Genomic DNA, 15,660 nt, shown 5'->3' on the forward strand with positions numbered 1-15,660 from the left:
AGGGTGTGCCTGCCTCGAGTGTCTGAGAACTCAGTGATGTGAAGTGGATTGTAGCTTCCTGTTGAGACATCATACTCCGAGGCCAAATAAGACATTCCTAACTGCCCACTAAGCAGCCCGTAAGGTGTGTGCTAAACCTTGGGGAGGGGACGACAGGGAGGGAGTGACAGAGGAGGGGGAAAGGCTGGGGGAGGGGAGAAGGTCCAGGTAAAAGATACTTGCTGAGTAAGGGGCCTCTGACATTGACCAGGAGGGGATGGGAGTGTCAGGCTGTGCTTAGGGTGGATGGATTGTATTGGTCTGAAGATTTACACCATCGCCCTGGGAGGACCATCTCCCCTGCAGCATCAGTGAGGAATGCAGACACCTGGCCCCCCTGCCTTCGACCCCAGTTTGCCCCCCCCCTCACCGGCTGCTGGGGCTCATGCTTGAGAGGCCAACTTCCAACTGTCGACTCACCTGCTCACCTACTCCCCAACTGTGCGGCCAATTTGCCAAGAAGGAGTTGTGGGTAACATCTCTGTTATGGTCTGATTGCCATGGCAATAAATTGTCACTAATTAGTAGTGTGGTTACCATGGCAATTTTCTAGTAATTACAGGTTACAAATGGTGCAAGGCTTCAACCCAACCCAATTAGTTAATTAGAAAGATTTAGAAATTTGTCCAAGAGGGAAATAACCTGCTTGGTAGAAAATGAAGGGAATGTGTCACAGTTCGGGAGCCAGAGGCAGAGAGGAAATTGGAAGATGCTGGAGGGGGGAGGAAGGATGGAGTTGAGTGGCCGCAAGTCCCAGAACCCCACCTGGAATTTCCAGAGGCCCAGGCAAGGCCAGCGGTCTCTCGCTGCTACAAAGCTGGAGTCTGGCAGGCCCCGGGCAGGGACAGCTGCCAACAGCCACTCAGTCGCTCCTCTTTGAATGGGCAGACTCGGTGCCCAGGTTGTGGCCCAGCACCCCTCGCTGCCGGCTTGAAAGGAAAGGCGGCAGAAAGCTTCCCACCCCCCACTGTGGCTCTCCTAGTGAAAGCACTTGTCACATCTTGGATGATGTTCTCCAGCAGCGTTGTAGACTCCGTGGCTTCACTTTTATGAGGCTTGGGCTCTCTCCGAGAGCTAATAAAATTGCCTGGGAAGCATCGGGGAGGCGCAGGGCCCAGCATGTGTGGAGGAGGAGACCCCACCATGAGAGCTGCCGTGCCCTTCGTGCCCCACCCTTCCCCTGTCCCCAGACTCCCTTTATTCACTGGGGAAGAAAGGCCCAGTGATTCCCTTCAGGGGCCTCTCCCAGGGGACAGGAGGGGCCTGGCAACCAAGAGAGCCCCCACCCCACTCTGGCCCAGTCACCTGGTGGAAACCTCTGTGGCACCCAGAGGCCGCCCACAGGGAGGTGCCTGGCCCAACATCCCTGCCTGAGCTCTCACTTACTTAAAAAAAAAAAATTACCTTCTTCAGAGAGCGCTGGTAACCATTCCCACAGCACTGAGCAGCGCTTTATCGCGCTCCCCAGAGCTCACTGTGCACAGAGACCGCCCAGGCGTCCTGCTGGAACGGTCCATCCGACGGACGGGGGCCTGAGATGCCACGGGCCGACAGCTCCTGGATGCCCTGCTGCCCTGCACAGGTCCCAGGGCCTGACTCTGAGCACCAAGGCGGCAGGATCCACAAAGACCTTCACACGGCTCCCCTTGCTCGATCCTCTCAAAGACCCAGAAATAACAAAAGCAGGCCGCGCTATTCCCATTTTGCAGATGGAGGAAGTGAGGCTAAAAGGGTCACGTGGCCTCATAAAAAGCCAAGCTGTGGCTAGAATGAATGTCCCGGTCCTTGTCAAGCTGTTCTCTGCGTGATATTTCCAGTGTTTGGAGGTTTGGCTCTCCAGGCTCTATCTGAACCCCACTGGTCGGGGTGCTGTGTTCAAGATGTCTGGAATTTGGTCGTGTGGACCTTGGAGAGACTTCAGGCTGTAATGTAGGTTTGGCTGGATTTCCTTCTTTTAAAAAATTAAATATGCTTCCCTGGATTTTTTCCTTTTAAACTAAAGAAACGATTCTGTTGGAACAAGCTAAACAATATGAAGACATTCACAGAAAAGGCCACAACTGTCGCTTCCTCCCTCCCCAAATCGTAGCTCAGCCAGCAGCCAGAGAAGCCCGGGTGTGGCCTTTCTCACTTTTCCCAGGCACAAGAACAAGCTTGCACAAACGTGTTCAGAAGTAGCATGTATTTTTCTTTTCTTTTTTTAAGAAAAGTAAGGTCACACAATGTGATTACTTGGCAAATTGCGTTTTATGTAAAACCATGTTGTGGGCACTCCCCCAAGTCAATACACGCGGGTCCGTGCCGTCTCCTCAGCAGCTGTAACACGGTTCATCACACAGAGGCACCATAAGCCAACAGCCAGTCTCTGCCGATGGACATGCAGGTTGTTCCCAGCTGCTCACTAGGTCAGACAAAGCAAGGTAAGCGTCCTTTACCCATAGCTGGAACCCATTCCTGTCAGTGTCTAGAGCAGGAACACACCCTGGGTCCTGACCTGCCTACGGGTGACTCGGGTGTGGGTGGGGTTGTCAGGGAAACCTGTGACTTGGCCAAGGCATTGTGGGTAGAGCTGGGTTTCGGGATTATTGTAATTTAGCCATCTCTGTGTTCCTCATTTCTTCGTATCATCCCTTTGGCACAAAGTGACTTGGTCCTGTCCCTCACTGGCCTCAACATCAGTGTGGTCGCCATCTACACAGATCTGTGGGCCTTCGAGCCCAGGTCTGTGCTCAGGGAAGCCTCTAAAAGGTCAGAATCACCTCCCCCACCCATCCACAGGTCCTTCGGAGGCGCCACGAGCAAGCTCCTTGCAGGTCTCAGAGGCGGCCACCTCCTCCACGCAGAACTTGGGCTTTGCTTTTGCCGCTTACTGAGGGTCCGTGTCCTCTCCTAGGAGGCCGAGGTGTCAGCGTGGGCCCCATCCTCAGCAGCAGTGCCTCCGATATCTTCTGTGACAACGAGAATGGGCCCAACTTCCTCTTCCATAACCGGGGCGATGGCACCTTCGTGGATGCGGCAGCCAGCGCTGGTGAGTGCAGTGACTGCCCTGAGTCCCTCAACCCCCAGACCCACAGGGAATCTGGGCTGTCCTGCACACCAGACAAGCATGACCCCCAGGCCTCCCGGAGAGGCAGCCCCAGCCCCACACAGGAAACATGGTTTGTCATCTCCAGTTGCACACCTCACACCATGGCTCAGGCCCAGGGGGTGCTTGCTGCCAGGAAGAGGAAACCCCGAACTTGTTACTCATTGTTACTCATTTTCCAGCAACTGCACTTGGCCCATGTCCCCCTGAGTCCTGCCTGGGTCCCAGCATCAATTCCCCTGCGAGCCTCCTCCCTCCATTTCCCCTCCCCACAGGTAGCTCAAGCATTCCCTTCAGTCCAATAACAGCTCCTGAGCTCCTGCTAACTGCCAGGCTGGTGCTAAGAGCTGGGGGTGCTGACCTGAGTGATGTTAAGACCATGCTAGCGGCCCCTTTCACACACACACAAGGCACTGACTTTCTGGAAGGGGAAACAAAGAAACAAATGGCTATAATAAGAAACAGGGTAAAACTCACTCAAAATAGCACTCTAGCTCCCAGCTCTGCTCTCCCTTCCCACTTTGTGCTCATCCCTTATCTGCCTCAGGGCCTTTGCACCTGCTGTCCTCTCTACCTGAAGTGCACCTCCCCCTTCTCCATCTGCAGAACTTATTATCCTTCAACACTCAGCTCACAAGTTATCTGTGAAGACTTTCCTCCTCCCTCTGTGCCATGGGGCAGAGATTGGCACCCCCTCCTCTGTGTTCCCACAGCCCTTGCTCTCACAACCTCTCCGTGCCTACAAAGACTGAGCTCTGTTCTATTCACTCTCGACACAATGCTTGGCATGCCGTGGTCACCCAGTAACGTTTGCTGAATGACAGAATGGACACCATAAAAGTTGATGGAGGCAGTCGGTCTGCCCTTCTACCACTTCTCCCTGCCCAGGCTCTCCCCGCCTTGCCAATGAATGAAAGGTTTCATTTCACCTCTTTCCCGGTGGCCTAGGGACACACTCTGGCCTCCAGAAGAAGAGATGAGCAGGGGCCTGGAGACATAGATCAAAGGTCCTACAAGCCCCAGCTGTGCTGGCAGGGGCATCAAATCCCTGAGCCAGTGTCCACCGGCTCTGTGACATACAAGTGCCTCCTCCCCAGCTCTCTGCTCAGAGTTCCCATTCTGAGCACCCATCCCCCTCCCCTCCGCACACTTGTAACCAGCTCCCCTGGCTGGTCCTCCCCACAGCTCACCCCTCCTAGAGCTATATACTCTGGCAGCAAATTTTCTCGTTGCTGAAAAATCCTAAGATGAAGGCGAGGTGGTGGTGGGGGACACCTAGAGGATTTGATAAGGTGTTAAAGAGATGGAAGCAGAGGTGAGCGAGCGAGTGCGAGCGGGAGACGGCATCAGGCGGGAGAAGAGAGGAAAGGTGCGAGGCCCATAATTGAAAGTCAGAGCGATTGCAGGGGTTTAACAAGACATGTCAAGAGGGCATTCGTCACCCAAACAGATGCTGCCGTGAAATGCAGTCTGGTGCCGATTATTCCCGTGAAAGCGAACCAGCTCCTTGTCAAGGCAAGGCCTCGTAGGTAGGAGAGAAATGGGCCAACACAAAAGGCCACGGGCATCAGGGCTGGGGAGTTCTGCAGAGAATTCATGGGTTATTAATCCTAGAGGCTGGAAGCCACCCCCATTTCTTTGCAAACCTTCTTTCTCAAGCCTAGGTCTCCCTGCCTCTCCTCTCCCATCTCCCACCCCCACCCTCTAGACCCTTTCCTCCCCCAGATGGATGCTCAGCCTCCAAGGTTCTTGGGGGGGGCACCCCTGCCTTCTCCTGATTCCCATCCACAGGGTCTCCGTGTTTGCAGCTGCCAAGAGCTCCCTGTGCCCCAGGGTCTGTGATCCCCACTCCCCATTATATTGTCCTGTCGCCTGCCATCTCTGAGGGTCTGATGACCAATGGACTTTGTCCTCTGAAAGAGTCAGTGCGGGTACTCAGAGTTGTACCCACCCCCTCTCAGGTCTGTGCGTGGGCCGAGGGAAATGCCTGCCTTGGGCAGCCAGGTGGTCGGGCCATCCCTTTGGGCAAAGCCACCCTCCATGCTCCCTCAGGATCAGCTCAGTCCCACTGGCCACTAGCAGATTGAGGGACAGAGTAAGCAGGTGACGCTGGACACACGAGCTTCCCTTCCTAGACCGCACAAGACACCCGCTTGGTTTCTGTCAGGGTGCGGTATTTCCTCTGCTGTCACCAACGCCCCCAGTTGCCTTCTAGTAAATTATTCATGTCTCTTTATTTATTCAGTACGTATTTACTGAAAACTACTAAGTCACCACAGGCACTGAGATAGATGTCGTGGGAACACAGGCGAATAAGAAGGCAGTCTCTGGCCTCATGGAGACTGAGGTCTAGTAGGAAAAGTGACCCTGAGCAACTAAACTCCAAGGGAACATAATTATGCATATGATCTGCACAATGAACAAAAAGAATGGAGGGAGGGCCTGGCTGGTGTAGCTCAGTGGAGTGAGTGCAGGCCTGCGAACCAAAGGATCCTGGTTCTGTTCCCAGTCAGGGCACATACCTGGGTTGCAGGCCAATTCCCAGCAGGGGACAGGCAAGAGGCAACCATACATTGATGTTTCTCTCCCTCTCTCCTCCTCTTCCCCTCTAAAGGCAAATAAATAAATAAATAAATAAATAAAACCTTTTTAAAGAAAAGAATGGGGGAGGCTGTTTTCATGGGAGTGGTCAGGGAAGGCTTCCCTGAGGAGGTGACATGGTGGCTAATAGAATTGAAACAAGGGGAAAAAAAAGAATTAAAACAAGGAGCCAGGGAACCAAGAGCCAGAGAAGAGCATTCCACAAGAAGAGACAGGCTTGAGCAAACACCCAGAAGCCAGAAAGAGCTTGGTTCATTTGAGGAGTGAGGGAAACACGGGGAGCCAGTGCTGATGAGTAAGAGGGAGCGAGGGACCAGGGGAAAACCAGGTGCTGTGGATCGGGACCCTGTCCTCCCCCGGCAGCAATTTGGACTTGACCCCACTGAGAGACTTAAGCAAAAGTTTGCTGGTCAACTCAATGTGCCCCAGCGGCAGTGTGGAGGTGGCTGGGGAGCGCTTCAGTCCTCTAGAACTTTCTCTAGTCTCCCCGCTCCCCGTGCTACCCCAGAATGTGTAAAAATAATGTGCTTGCTGGGAAAAGGTGCTGAAAGAGGAGTTTCTAGTTCCTTCTGCAGCTAGATGGCTGCCCCACCTCCCACCCCGGTGGGAAAATTCCAAGACTACAGCTGTGTCTCCCCACCCACTCCCAGGAGGGCAGGGGCAGCATGGGGTCGCCCCCTCTTGTTGCTCTTTGTGGGGCTCCTGCCAGGTGAGTGTTTCTAGAGCCTGCAAGGGCACTGACCTGAGGCCCCTGCCTTTCCCCCAAGGTGTGGATGACCCCCATCAGCATGGACGAGGTGTCGCCCTGGCGGACTTCAACCGTGACGGCAAAGTGGACATTGTCTATGGCAACTGGAACGGCCCCCACCGCCTCTACCTGCAGATGAGCGTCCACGGGAAGGTCCGCTTTAGGGTAAGAAGGGGCCTCTGCCTCCCACTCCCCGCCCCACCCCGGCACTGTGAGTGGCCCTGGCAGGTCCCGGGTGCCTCCCTGCAGGCTCAGAAGAAGCTGTGGCTGTGTAGAGCCTGGGGGCCAGCGTGGGGAGGCGCAAGGAAGGTCTTGTGACATCCTGGGGCAAGGAGGGACTCTAGCCTGGGCTGCTGTGACATCTCTAGTGGCCAGAGCAGAGAGAGCCAGTGGCAGAGGAGGGCCAGCAGCCCCCGAAGGTAGGCAGAGCAAAGGGGATTCTGTGAGGGGCACATCATTCTCCAGATGGCAGTGTTTTTCCTGATGGCTCTTGGAAAACCTGATCTGAGCCCTGGCCTCAGCTTTGCAAACTGAGGTTCTGGCCAAGGGTACAGTGGAGAGTGGGGGTGTGGGCAAACGGAGGCCACAGAGATCTAACAGCTGCCCCCTAAGGACAAATGGCAGAGGAGGGACAAACCCCTCTCTATGTCCCTGATTCGAGCTGTCAATAGACTGTGATGCCAAGAATTCTTCAAAGGGGCTCCCTGGTGACAGTAATGGAGGTGCCACCAGCCTGATGAGCCTGAGTTTGAGGCTTCCTCACAAAGGGCGATGGAGGACAATGGCCAGTTGGAGCCGATCTCGGGGAGTCAGGCTTGTTCTGGAGGTACCTGGGTCTTGCCAAAACCTCTAAGGGACCGAGAAAGCTCCAGCATTTGCCTAAGGTTTGATGGTCCCGGAGAAGTCTCCAGGAACCTTGTGTCCGGGGGGGACTACCCCCAGGCCCCCGCCCTGTAGGCAGCCACCTCGGGGTGCTCAGACCCAGCTGCTCCATGCAGGGGCTGGAGAGCCAGGCTCTCTGGGTGGGGAGGAGCTGTGCCCTGAACTCGGGGCCTCTGACCCTGGGATCCTGGGATCCTGGAGGATTCTCATCTTTTATTCAGCTTTTTGTTCTAACCCAGGTTCTCAACCAGCAACAGTTTTGCCCCCACTCAGAGACACTGTACAATGTCTTCTCCATTGTCACAGATGGGATAGAGGGTGCTACCGTCATCAAGTGTGCAGAGGCCAGGGGCGCTGCTAAACATCCCACAATGCAGAAGGCAGCCCCACTGCCAAGAACGATCCAGCCCCGATGCCATGTGCCAAGGTTGAGGAGCCCTGCTAACCTTCCTGATGGCTCCTCCCCAGAGCGCAGAGGGGCAATAATAATAATAGTAATGGACGCCCCATTTATCAAGTGCCTTCCCTGTGCCAGGAACTGCACTGAGCGCTTTACATACATTATCTTGGAAGCCCAGGCATCCACTGGGGCCACCCCATGGGGACTGTGCAGGTTTCCATTTTTACAGGATCAATAGCTTAATGACAAGTTAGAGACCCCAAGGCCTTTGTTCCCCGGCTCTTCAGGTCCTGCTCAGCCCTCCCCGGCCAGCTGGCTGGGCTCTTCATCAGCTTCGTTTCTGCGCTGGTAGGGACAACCACCCCCTTGGCCTCCCCAAAACATGCAGCTCACCAGCTGTCCCAGGGAAGCTCATTCCTGCAGCCAATGGACGGGGCCTGTAGTATGAGGCCAGGGGCAAGGCCAGGCCGAGGAGCAGAGGGACACTCCCCAAAAGACCACTGTGCCCTTCCCAGCCCCTCCACATGGGCCCAGGGACTCAGACAGTCTCCCAGGGGTCTACAGGTCCCCCTTCACCACTCTCTATTCCAAAGGCAAGTTCCACACCTGTGACCTTTTGCCAGGTCCACTGAAGCCCTGTCCACACTTTAGGGTACCCCCTGAGCCCTGGACAAGTACCTCAGCAACCTCCCAAATCAAGCTTTAAAAAAAATTAATCAGGAGACTCTAAATGAAACAGTGTAAAGTAACAGAGACAAAAGCACAGCCAGAGGTGTCCTCTGCCACCTCCCATGAGGCAGAGAGCAGGGGCAAGGCCAGGACAGACTGCCAGTGATCTGTCGTGTGCCCACTCTGTGCCAAGCATTTTACATGCAGTCCTCACAGCCTGAGCTGCTGTTACTACACCCATGTCACTGATGAGAAAACTGAGATCCGAGAGGTTCAGTAACTTGCCTGAGATCGCACAGCTCATCAGTAGAGAAGTCTGGATTCCAGTGCACAGCCCTTTCCTGTGTCCACCCAGCTACCCAGCTTCTGACTGTCACTAGGAGTGAGGGCATGTTCTAGAAAGGCGTTGCCTCTGGAATCAGAAGCCCTGCCTATGGCCCTGCTCCTTAGCTGTGACTCAGGCAACTCCCCTGCCTCTCCAGGACTCAGTTACCTCACCTGTAAAATGGAAAAGCTAATGTCTGTGCTTCCTCAAGTGATGGACTGAAGCGCTACCCGTGACCCCAAGTGGGAACAGCCATGTGCTTCCCTGGTGTGGACTGGGACTGTCCCTCTTACGGCTGTCTCGTCTTTGACTGCATGCGCACACAGCAGGGATCGGCATCTCACCCACTCCCTCTCTCCCGTGTGCCGGCCTGCTGACCCGCAGTCCTCTCTCCTCCCAGGACATCGCCTCACCCAAGTTCTCCATGCCCTCCCCTGTCCGCACAGTCATCGCCGCCGACTTCGACAATGACCAGGAGCTGGAGATCTTCTTCAACAACTTCGCCCACCGAAGCTCCTCAGCCAACCGCCTCTTCCGGTAGACGCTTCATCTTGGCTCATGCCCCCTCCTCACCCTTGACCGCTGGGGTTGGGGAGGAAGGTGTAGGATCAAGGGGCCGTTCCCAGGGCTGAGGAGGAGGAAGGCACTCTGATGAAGGAGCAGAGAGGATGGAAGAATAGATTGGGCAAGAGGCTGTGGGCATGGGGGGTGAATTCTGGGTAGGAAGCGGGCCTCCTGGTGTTGGGGGTGGGGAGTGGGCAGAGGGGGTGTGGCCCAAAGTGTCCCCAGAAGCCAGGCCCCACAGGATAGGAATCCCACTACTACGAGCAGCCGTTACAGAGTCCAGTCTGTCCAGGTGCAGCTGGGCCCAGCGAACACAGGCGGGCTCATTGACTGCAGGGCCTCTCGGAGCCTTTAAGTGACCATAAGTATTTTTACCTCCCAGAAGGTGGTTGGAACATTCCAAATTAACTTGACCTCGGGACACTTTTTCAAAGATCTTTATCTGGGCCTGGTACTCTGCACTTTGGGAAATGCTGGATGGCCCCATCAGGGGTAGACAAGTACACAGGAGTAACAAAGCAGAAAAAATCCACGAGCGCCTGAGTCCGGGGAGGGAGGACCGGGTTCAGAGGCAGCGCTTTTCTAAGAGGGTCTGGAGACCACTGGGATCAGAATCACCCAGACCACCTCCTTAAAGCAGGGTCCCAGGGCCCACCTTGCTCTCCTGACTCAGAACCTCAGGGGCGGCGCCAGGGAAGCCATTTTTAACAAGTGCGTCAGGCAGCAGGCGTGAAGTCAGGGAACCACTGTTGGGGGACAGCCCTCGGGACCCCCGTGGCCTGCGATGGCCCTGCTCCTGGTGTGAAACGTGCTGAGGGCCCTTGGGGCCAGGTGGGGAGAAAAGGATCGTCCACGGGGCCAGGACTTGGAAACGGGCCAGATCACCTGCCGGGCTCCCCCGAGTACCCACCCCTCCTCCAGGAGGACCTCAACTATTAATAAAAGGGGAGAGCTGGCACTAGCATGTTTAAAATATTACTATTAACAAAGCATCAATCCTGACTGGATGTAATCACCCCCCGAAGGCACCAGATTTACTAATTAGGTGCCTTGCAAAAAGCTTATTCACAACTTCCAGATTAATTGCGGAAGATCAATTGCTCGTTACCAGAGACACTGCCTTCCTTCTCCGGCTAATAAAGTGTCACTTGCCAGGGTTCCTAATCACCAAGGAGTCTAGTGCTCTCATCTCTGTGGCCCAAGAACCCAGGCACCTCCCCTGTCTACCTGCCTGCCTGCCTGGCCCCTGTCAAACCTCCCATCTCCCTCTGGGCCACCCCAAGGGCTGTCTGGCACAGGACTGTCCTGAGTGTCACCATGTAGTTGCCCCCTGAGTTAGTGCATTTGCTTCTATGCAGCAGCAGTGGAAGCCACATGCCAGGTGCATGACTGCGCCCCAAGTCCCTGTGGCAGATGGCTGGGTCTTGAGCATGCAGCTGAGGCCCCCACACAGCCAGCAGCTCTGCAAGTTCAGCACCCACCTATCCCAGTCCCTGAATGGAACATGGTGGGCTCCTTGTAGGAGGCACTGTGCTTGAGTCTGCAAGTCCTACAGCAATGCCTAGGGTGACCAGAGAAGGCATTGCCCAAACTGGAAGCTTAATGAGAGTGTAAGGGGGCCCGGTTGATAATGGCAGTGCCACAGGCATCAGCTGGGACATGCGTGGTCACGCAAGGCATCCATCTAAACGCCTCCGATCCATTCTCATCTCTCTACCCTATGCCACCCCCATGCTCTCCCTAGTGGATTCCTGTGCCCACCTCCCGCCACCTCCCCGTGTCTAGTCCCACAGAGAAAACCTGGCCACATCCCTCTTCCACTTGAAACCTTTTGCAAGCCTTCTCTTTGACACATCCCACAGCTCCCAGTTTCGTCCCTAGCCACCACGCTCCCCACTTCCCCGGCTTCTTTCAGTTCTGGGCTGTGCCAAGCCTGGACCTTCATGGTGCCCACACCCTCTGCCTCACTGCTCCTTGTCTGGAGGAGCTTATCCAGCTCGGCCCACCCCTCGGCCCCACTCTCCCTGCCGGCCTTCAGCACTCTGCATGAAGGGACCCGAGCGCCTTTCTTCCTGATGCACACGGTAGCCACAGGCTCCAGTACACGAGTTGCTGCGGGAGAACTTGCTCAGCGAATACATACATGCGGTAGAACCACCGGGATTTATCCTTACCAGCCCTTAACTGCCTTGTCACCTGAACCAAGAGGTGTCTCTGCCCATCTATGACAGAGTCTGCAGGACCCGAGTGGTTGGAGGGACAGGGTATTGGCAGGCTGAGGCATACACACCTCCAGCAGGTGTGCACACAGCCTAGTGCAACCAGGCACACTGTCCACTGCCTAGACTGTACATGTGGGTGTGCTCAGCACAGGTGCCCCGTGTGGACAGAGGACACCTCTCAGGGCATCTGCTCCACCCTGTAGACACCCTGCAGTTCTGCCGACACTCTCTGCCATCCAGCCCCTAGGCTCCAGCTCAGTGGACCCCGGTCCCCTCCTGAAAGCACCAGCCACAGCACAGCTGTCTAGCGACCCCATGATTTGGACAGACAACAGCCACCTGCAATGTGTGTGGGGGGGATACAGACGCCCCCTGGCCCTCTATCTGCTCCCTGCATTGCTCCATACATTGAGGGCAGAGCCCCCAAGGCTGGGACAATCTAACAAGTGAGAAAAATTAGAGGGGAAAAGCTCATGGCCATCAAAAGCAGTCAGCTCAGTGTAGAGAAAATGCAGGACTTTCACAGTGGACTTTGCTGGAGCAAATATCACTGTGATTCAGAGTTCAAAATAGACAGAACCCCTGCAACCCAAAGGGACCCCTTCCCTCCCTTTGCCTTTGGAATTCATCCACGCATCCCACAGGCATGTGCTTGGAGCTCTCCAAAAGCCAGGCACTATGTTAGATGCTGTGGAGATGCAAAGATGAATAATACATGGCCCCAGCCTGCAAAGAGCTCAACAGCCTAACTGGGAAGATAAGAGGCATTTATACAGAGCTTTTACACAGGCAGAAAGTGATAAAGGCTAGACAAGTGATAAAGGTAGAGCAGCAAGGCATTGCCTCTAGCAGGACAACCAGGGAGAACTTGGGGGAAGTGGCATTTGAGTGGGGTTTGAACCCTGGGTACCACCAGAACTTGGAAACCCAGGGCCACTTGAAGAAAAAAGTAAAGGTCACTTGAAGGTAGCTGTGTCCTTGTCCCTTCTCCATCCATCAGCTGGCCTTCCCCAGACTGTCTATAATTCATCCATTAGAGAAGGAAAAATCAATATTTACCAACGTAAATTAAAACCCAAGAAGAGAACAGGCAGGGTGTAGACAGGGTCTGTGAACAGACTGGCTTAGGCAGGCAGGTTGCAGCCCACACACAGTGGGACCCAGGATGCTCAAGGCACAGAGCATGGAGTAAGCCAGTAGGTCTCTAGGTCCCAGGGAACCCTGGGGCCTCCCCAGCTGGTTACTCATCCATGAACAGCCTGTCTGTTCTCCAACAGTGTCATCCGCAGGGAACACGGCGACCCCCTCACTGAGGAGCTCAACCCTGGAGATGCCTTGGAGCCTGAGGGCCGGGGCACAGGTGAGGCACCTAAGGGCTCGCCTGCCCTCTCCCACCTCAGCGTTGCCCATGTCCCTGGGGGGAAGGCAGGAAGGATAGGGCAGCCTGTCCCACCACAGGGCACCACCAATCCCTCCCACTCAGGGATAAGTCCCTAGGGCAGGAGAGTGGAGAAGCAAGTGGGAGTTCGTGAGAGTGCCAGACAAACAGAAGAGGCGATGGGTGGTCCAGTCTCCCGGTCCCAGAGTGGCTGGGGATGGGGCTGGGGCCTAGGATCTGTGAGCAGTAGCTTCTCTGGCAATGCCTTGATGGTGGAAATGGAAAGGAGAGGTTGGGTGTCCTGAAGTCTAACCCCTCCCCTCTTGGCACTCAGCCTGGTGTCAAAGAAAGAGCACTGGATTAGGAGTCCCAAGACCTAGTCCTGCCTTTGCCTCACTGGTGGTCTTGGAAAAGTTACTTCCTCTGGGTCTTGTTCTCCACACCTGTTAAACGGGGACAATTACGTGACGCCTGTCATCCTCACCTCTCTGGGGTGTAGTGAGGACCAAAAGGGGACTGTGTGTGTGCAGACACTTGGTAGGTTGACAAAAACTGTGCAAATATAAAAGGCGTGTATAATATAAAGACCAGAATGAAGTCCTTGTGGTCTGAAGTATTAGTGCCCACCATGCAGATGTCCTGGGGAGGAAAGGGAACCCCTCTTCCATGAACTTCTTTCATGGGATGGATGTTAGAAGGGGGAGGAGCCAGGGCCCAGCCTCCATCTCCCTCCCCAGCACCTCCCGGACTCTGGGCTATGGACTATGGTGCGGGTGAGAGGCCTCATGCCCCATGGGTCTCCTGGCCAGCGGCCAGAACACGGTGTGCATTTTTGCAGGGGGTGTGGTGACAGACTTCGATGGAGATGGGATGCTGGACCTCATCTTGTCCCACGGAGAATCCATGGCTCAGCCGCTGTCCGTCTTCCGGGGGAATCAGGTGTGCAGGGAACTCGGGATCCACGGAGCCCAGCCTGGTGTGGTCCTCTGGGCCTGGGGTGGATGGGGGCAGAGGAGCCCAGATTCGGCCTGACAAATGGACATCCAGAGTCTGGAGGAAGCAAGAGAAAAAGTCCCCAGCGGCACAGTAAACCTGCCGGAGGGCCTCCCAGGAAGAAACCCTCCGCCCCTTTGCCTTCCAGGGGCACTTCTTCAGAAACTGTTCCATCTGAGTCTGTTGGCTTCCCTTCTTTTTTCCAGTGTTCCTCCTCTCCCTTTCCTCTGCCCCTTTTCTTCTCTTCCTTTTTCTCCTCTCCCTCTCCTGCCCTAGGTCCCCGCTCCTCCACCCACCCCGCTGATGCCCGGCCTGCCTTCTCCCCTCCCTACAGGGCTTCGGCAACAACTGGCTCCGAGTGGTGCCGAGGACCCGGTTTGGGGCCTTCGCCAGGGGGGCAAAAGTCGTGCTCTACACTAAGAAGAGCGGGGCCCACCTGAGGATCATCGATGGGGGCTCAGGCTACCTGTGCGAGATGGAGCCCGTGGCACACTTTGGTTTGGGTGAGTCGGGGCCGGGGGAGAGGTGGGCAGTGAGCTGCTGACGGAAGGTGGGTCCTGAAACTGAATCCGGCATCGTGCTGAGGGATGCAGGATGCACAGCTCAAGCATCTTGCAGGTACCACGTTATTGCAGCAGCCGTGGCAGACGCCAGCTGTTGGGGGCAACCCTGCTCCGAGATGAACCTGAGCTCAGGAAGAGGTTTTTGCGTGCCCTGCCTCTTACAGGAGTCCCAACCTTGGTGCTTCTGTCAAATTATTCGCCTGGGGGTCAAAGTATTTAATTTTCCACCTGTCCATGTCCAGGCCTCGTTCTTCACACAGTGGCCTGCGCCAATCTCATCCACCCCGGCTACCGCCCTGGCCTCTTGGGAGGTGGCTCTGTGATTAAAGTGTCTCACCAAACCCCTGGTGACCATAGCAAACTCTGGCAAGGATGTAAGGAAACTAGATCTCTCCGACATTGCTCATGGGAATGTAAAATGGTACAGCTACTCTAGAAAATACTTTGGCAGTTCTTTTAAAAACCTAAACATACAACTACTATCAGACCCAGCAATTGCCCTCCTGGGCATTCAGCTCAGTTGAATGAAAACTTACGTCTGCAAAAAAAAATCTATACAAGGTGGTTCATGGTGGCTTTCTCTGTGATAAACCTGAACCAGAAACAACCCAGATGCCCTTCAGTAGGTTAATGGCCCGACAGACTGGGGTTTGTCCACACCACGGACTGTTGCTCAGCAGTAAGGAGGAATGAAGTGTTGAACACAGGGCCTGGATAGCTCTCAAGGGCAACACAGTGTTGGGGGGGGGAGGCCAATCTCAAAACACCACATACTGTTAGTTCCATGTATACAGCATTCTCAAAATGACAGAACTGTAGTGATGGAAACAGGTCAGGGGCTGCTGGGGTAGAAAGGGTGAAAAGGAGAGGGGGCAGCCCCAGGGGCCCCTGGTGGAGACATATCGGCAACGTGTCTGACTGTGGCCGCGGCTGCCCAAGTCTGCACCTGTGATGACAGGACATAGAGCCGCCCACACGGCCTGTGCCGACATCCATTTTCTGCTTTTGACCCTGTGCTGCAGTTCCGGAACAGGTACCACTGGGGGAAACCCGATGAAAGGTACACAGGATCTCTCGGTACTGTCTTTACAACTTCCTGTGAATCTACGATTATTTCAAAAATGAACCATTTTGAAAGAAATGTATTGCCCTGGCTGGTGTGGCTCAGTGAATTGAGTACCAAAGGGTCAC

General features: G+C 55.2%; 1 protein-coding gene across 2 annotated transcripts in view; it reads left to right on the plus strand.

Annotated features, from left to right (window-relative positions):
• The window catches only part of CRTAC1 (cartilage acidic protein 1), a 147,922-nt gene that overhangs the window by 104,468 nt on the left and 27,794 nt on the right, over positions 1-15,660 (plus strand). For both annotated transcript variants that reach the window (XM_037050790.1, XM_037050791.1), the window contains exons 6-11: positions 2,933-3,067; positions 6,493-6,638; positions 9,150-9,286; positions 12,813-12,895; positions 13,752-13,852; positions 14,241-14,409. In XM_037050790.1, coding sequence (XP_036906685.1) covers positions 2,933-3,067; positions 6,493-6,638; positions 9,150-9,286; positions 12,813-12,895; positions 13,752-13,852; positions 14,241-14,409 — 771 coding nt within the window. The remainder of the gene's footprint in view (positions 1-2,932; positions 3,068-6,492; positions 6,639-9,149; positions 9,287-12,812; positions 12,896-13,751; positions 13,853-14,240; positions 14,410-15,660) is intronic.

The sequence above is a fragment of the Sturnira hondurensis genome, unplaced genomic scaffold, assembly GCF_014824575.4.
Source record: "Sturnira hondurensis isolate 20B ecotype Veracruz unplaced genomic scaffold, ASM1482457v3 Scaffold0006849, whole genome shotgun sequence".
In the NCBI taxonomy this organism is placed as follows: Eukaryota; Metazoa; Chordata; class Mammalia; order Chiroptera; family Phyllostomidae; genus Sturnira; species Sturnira hondurensis.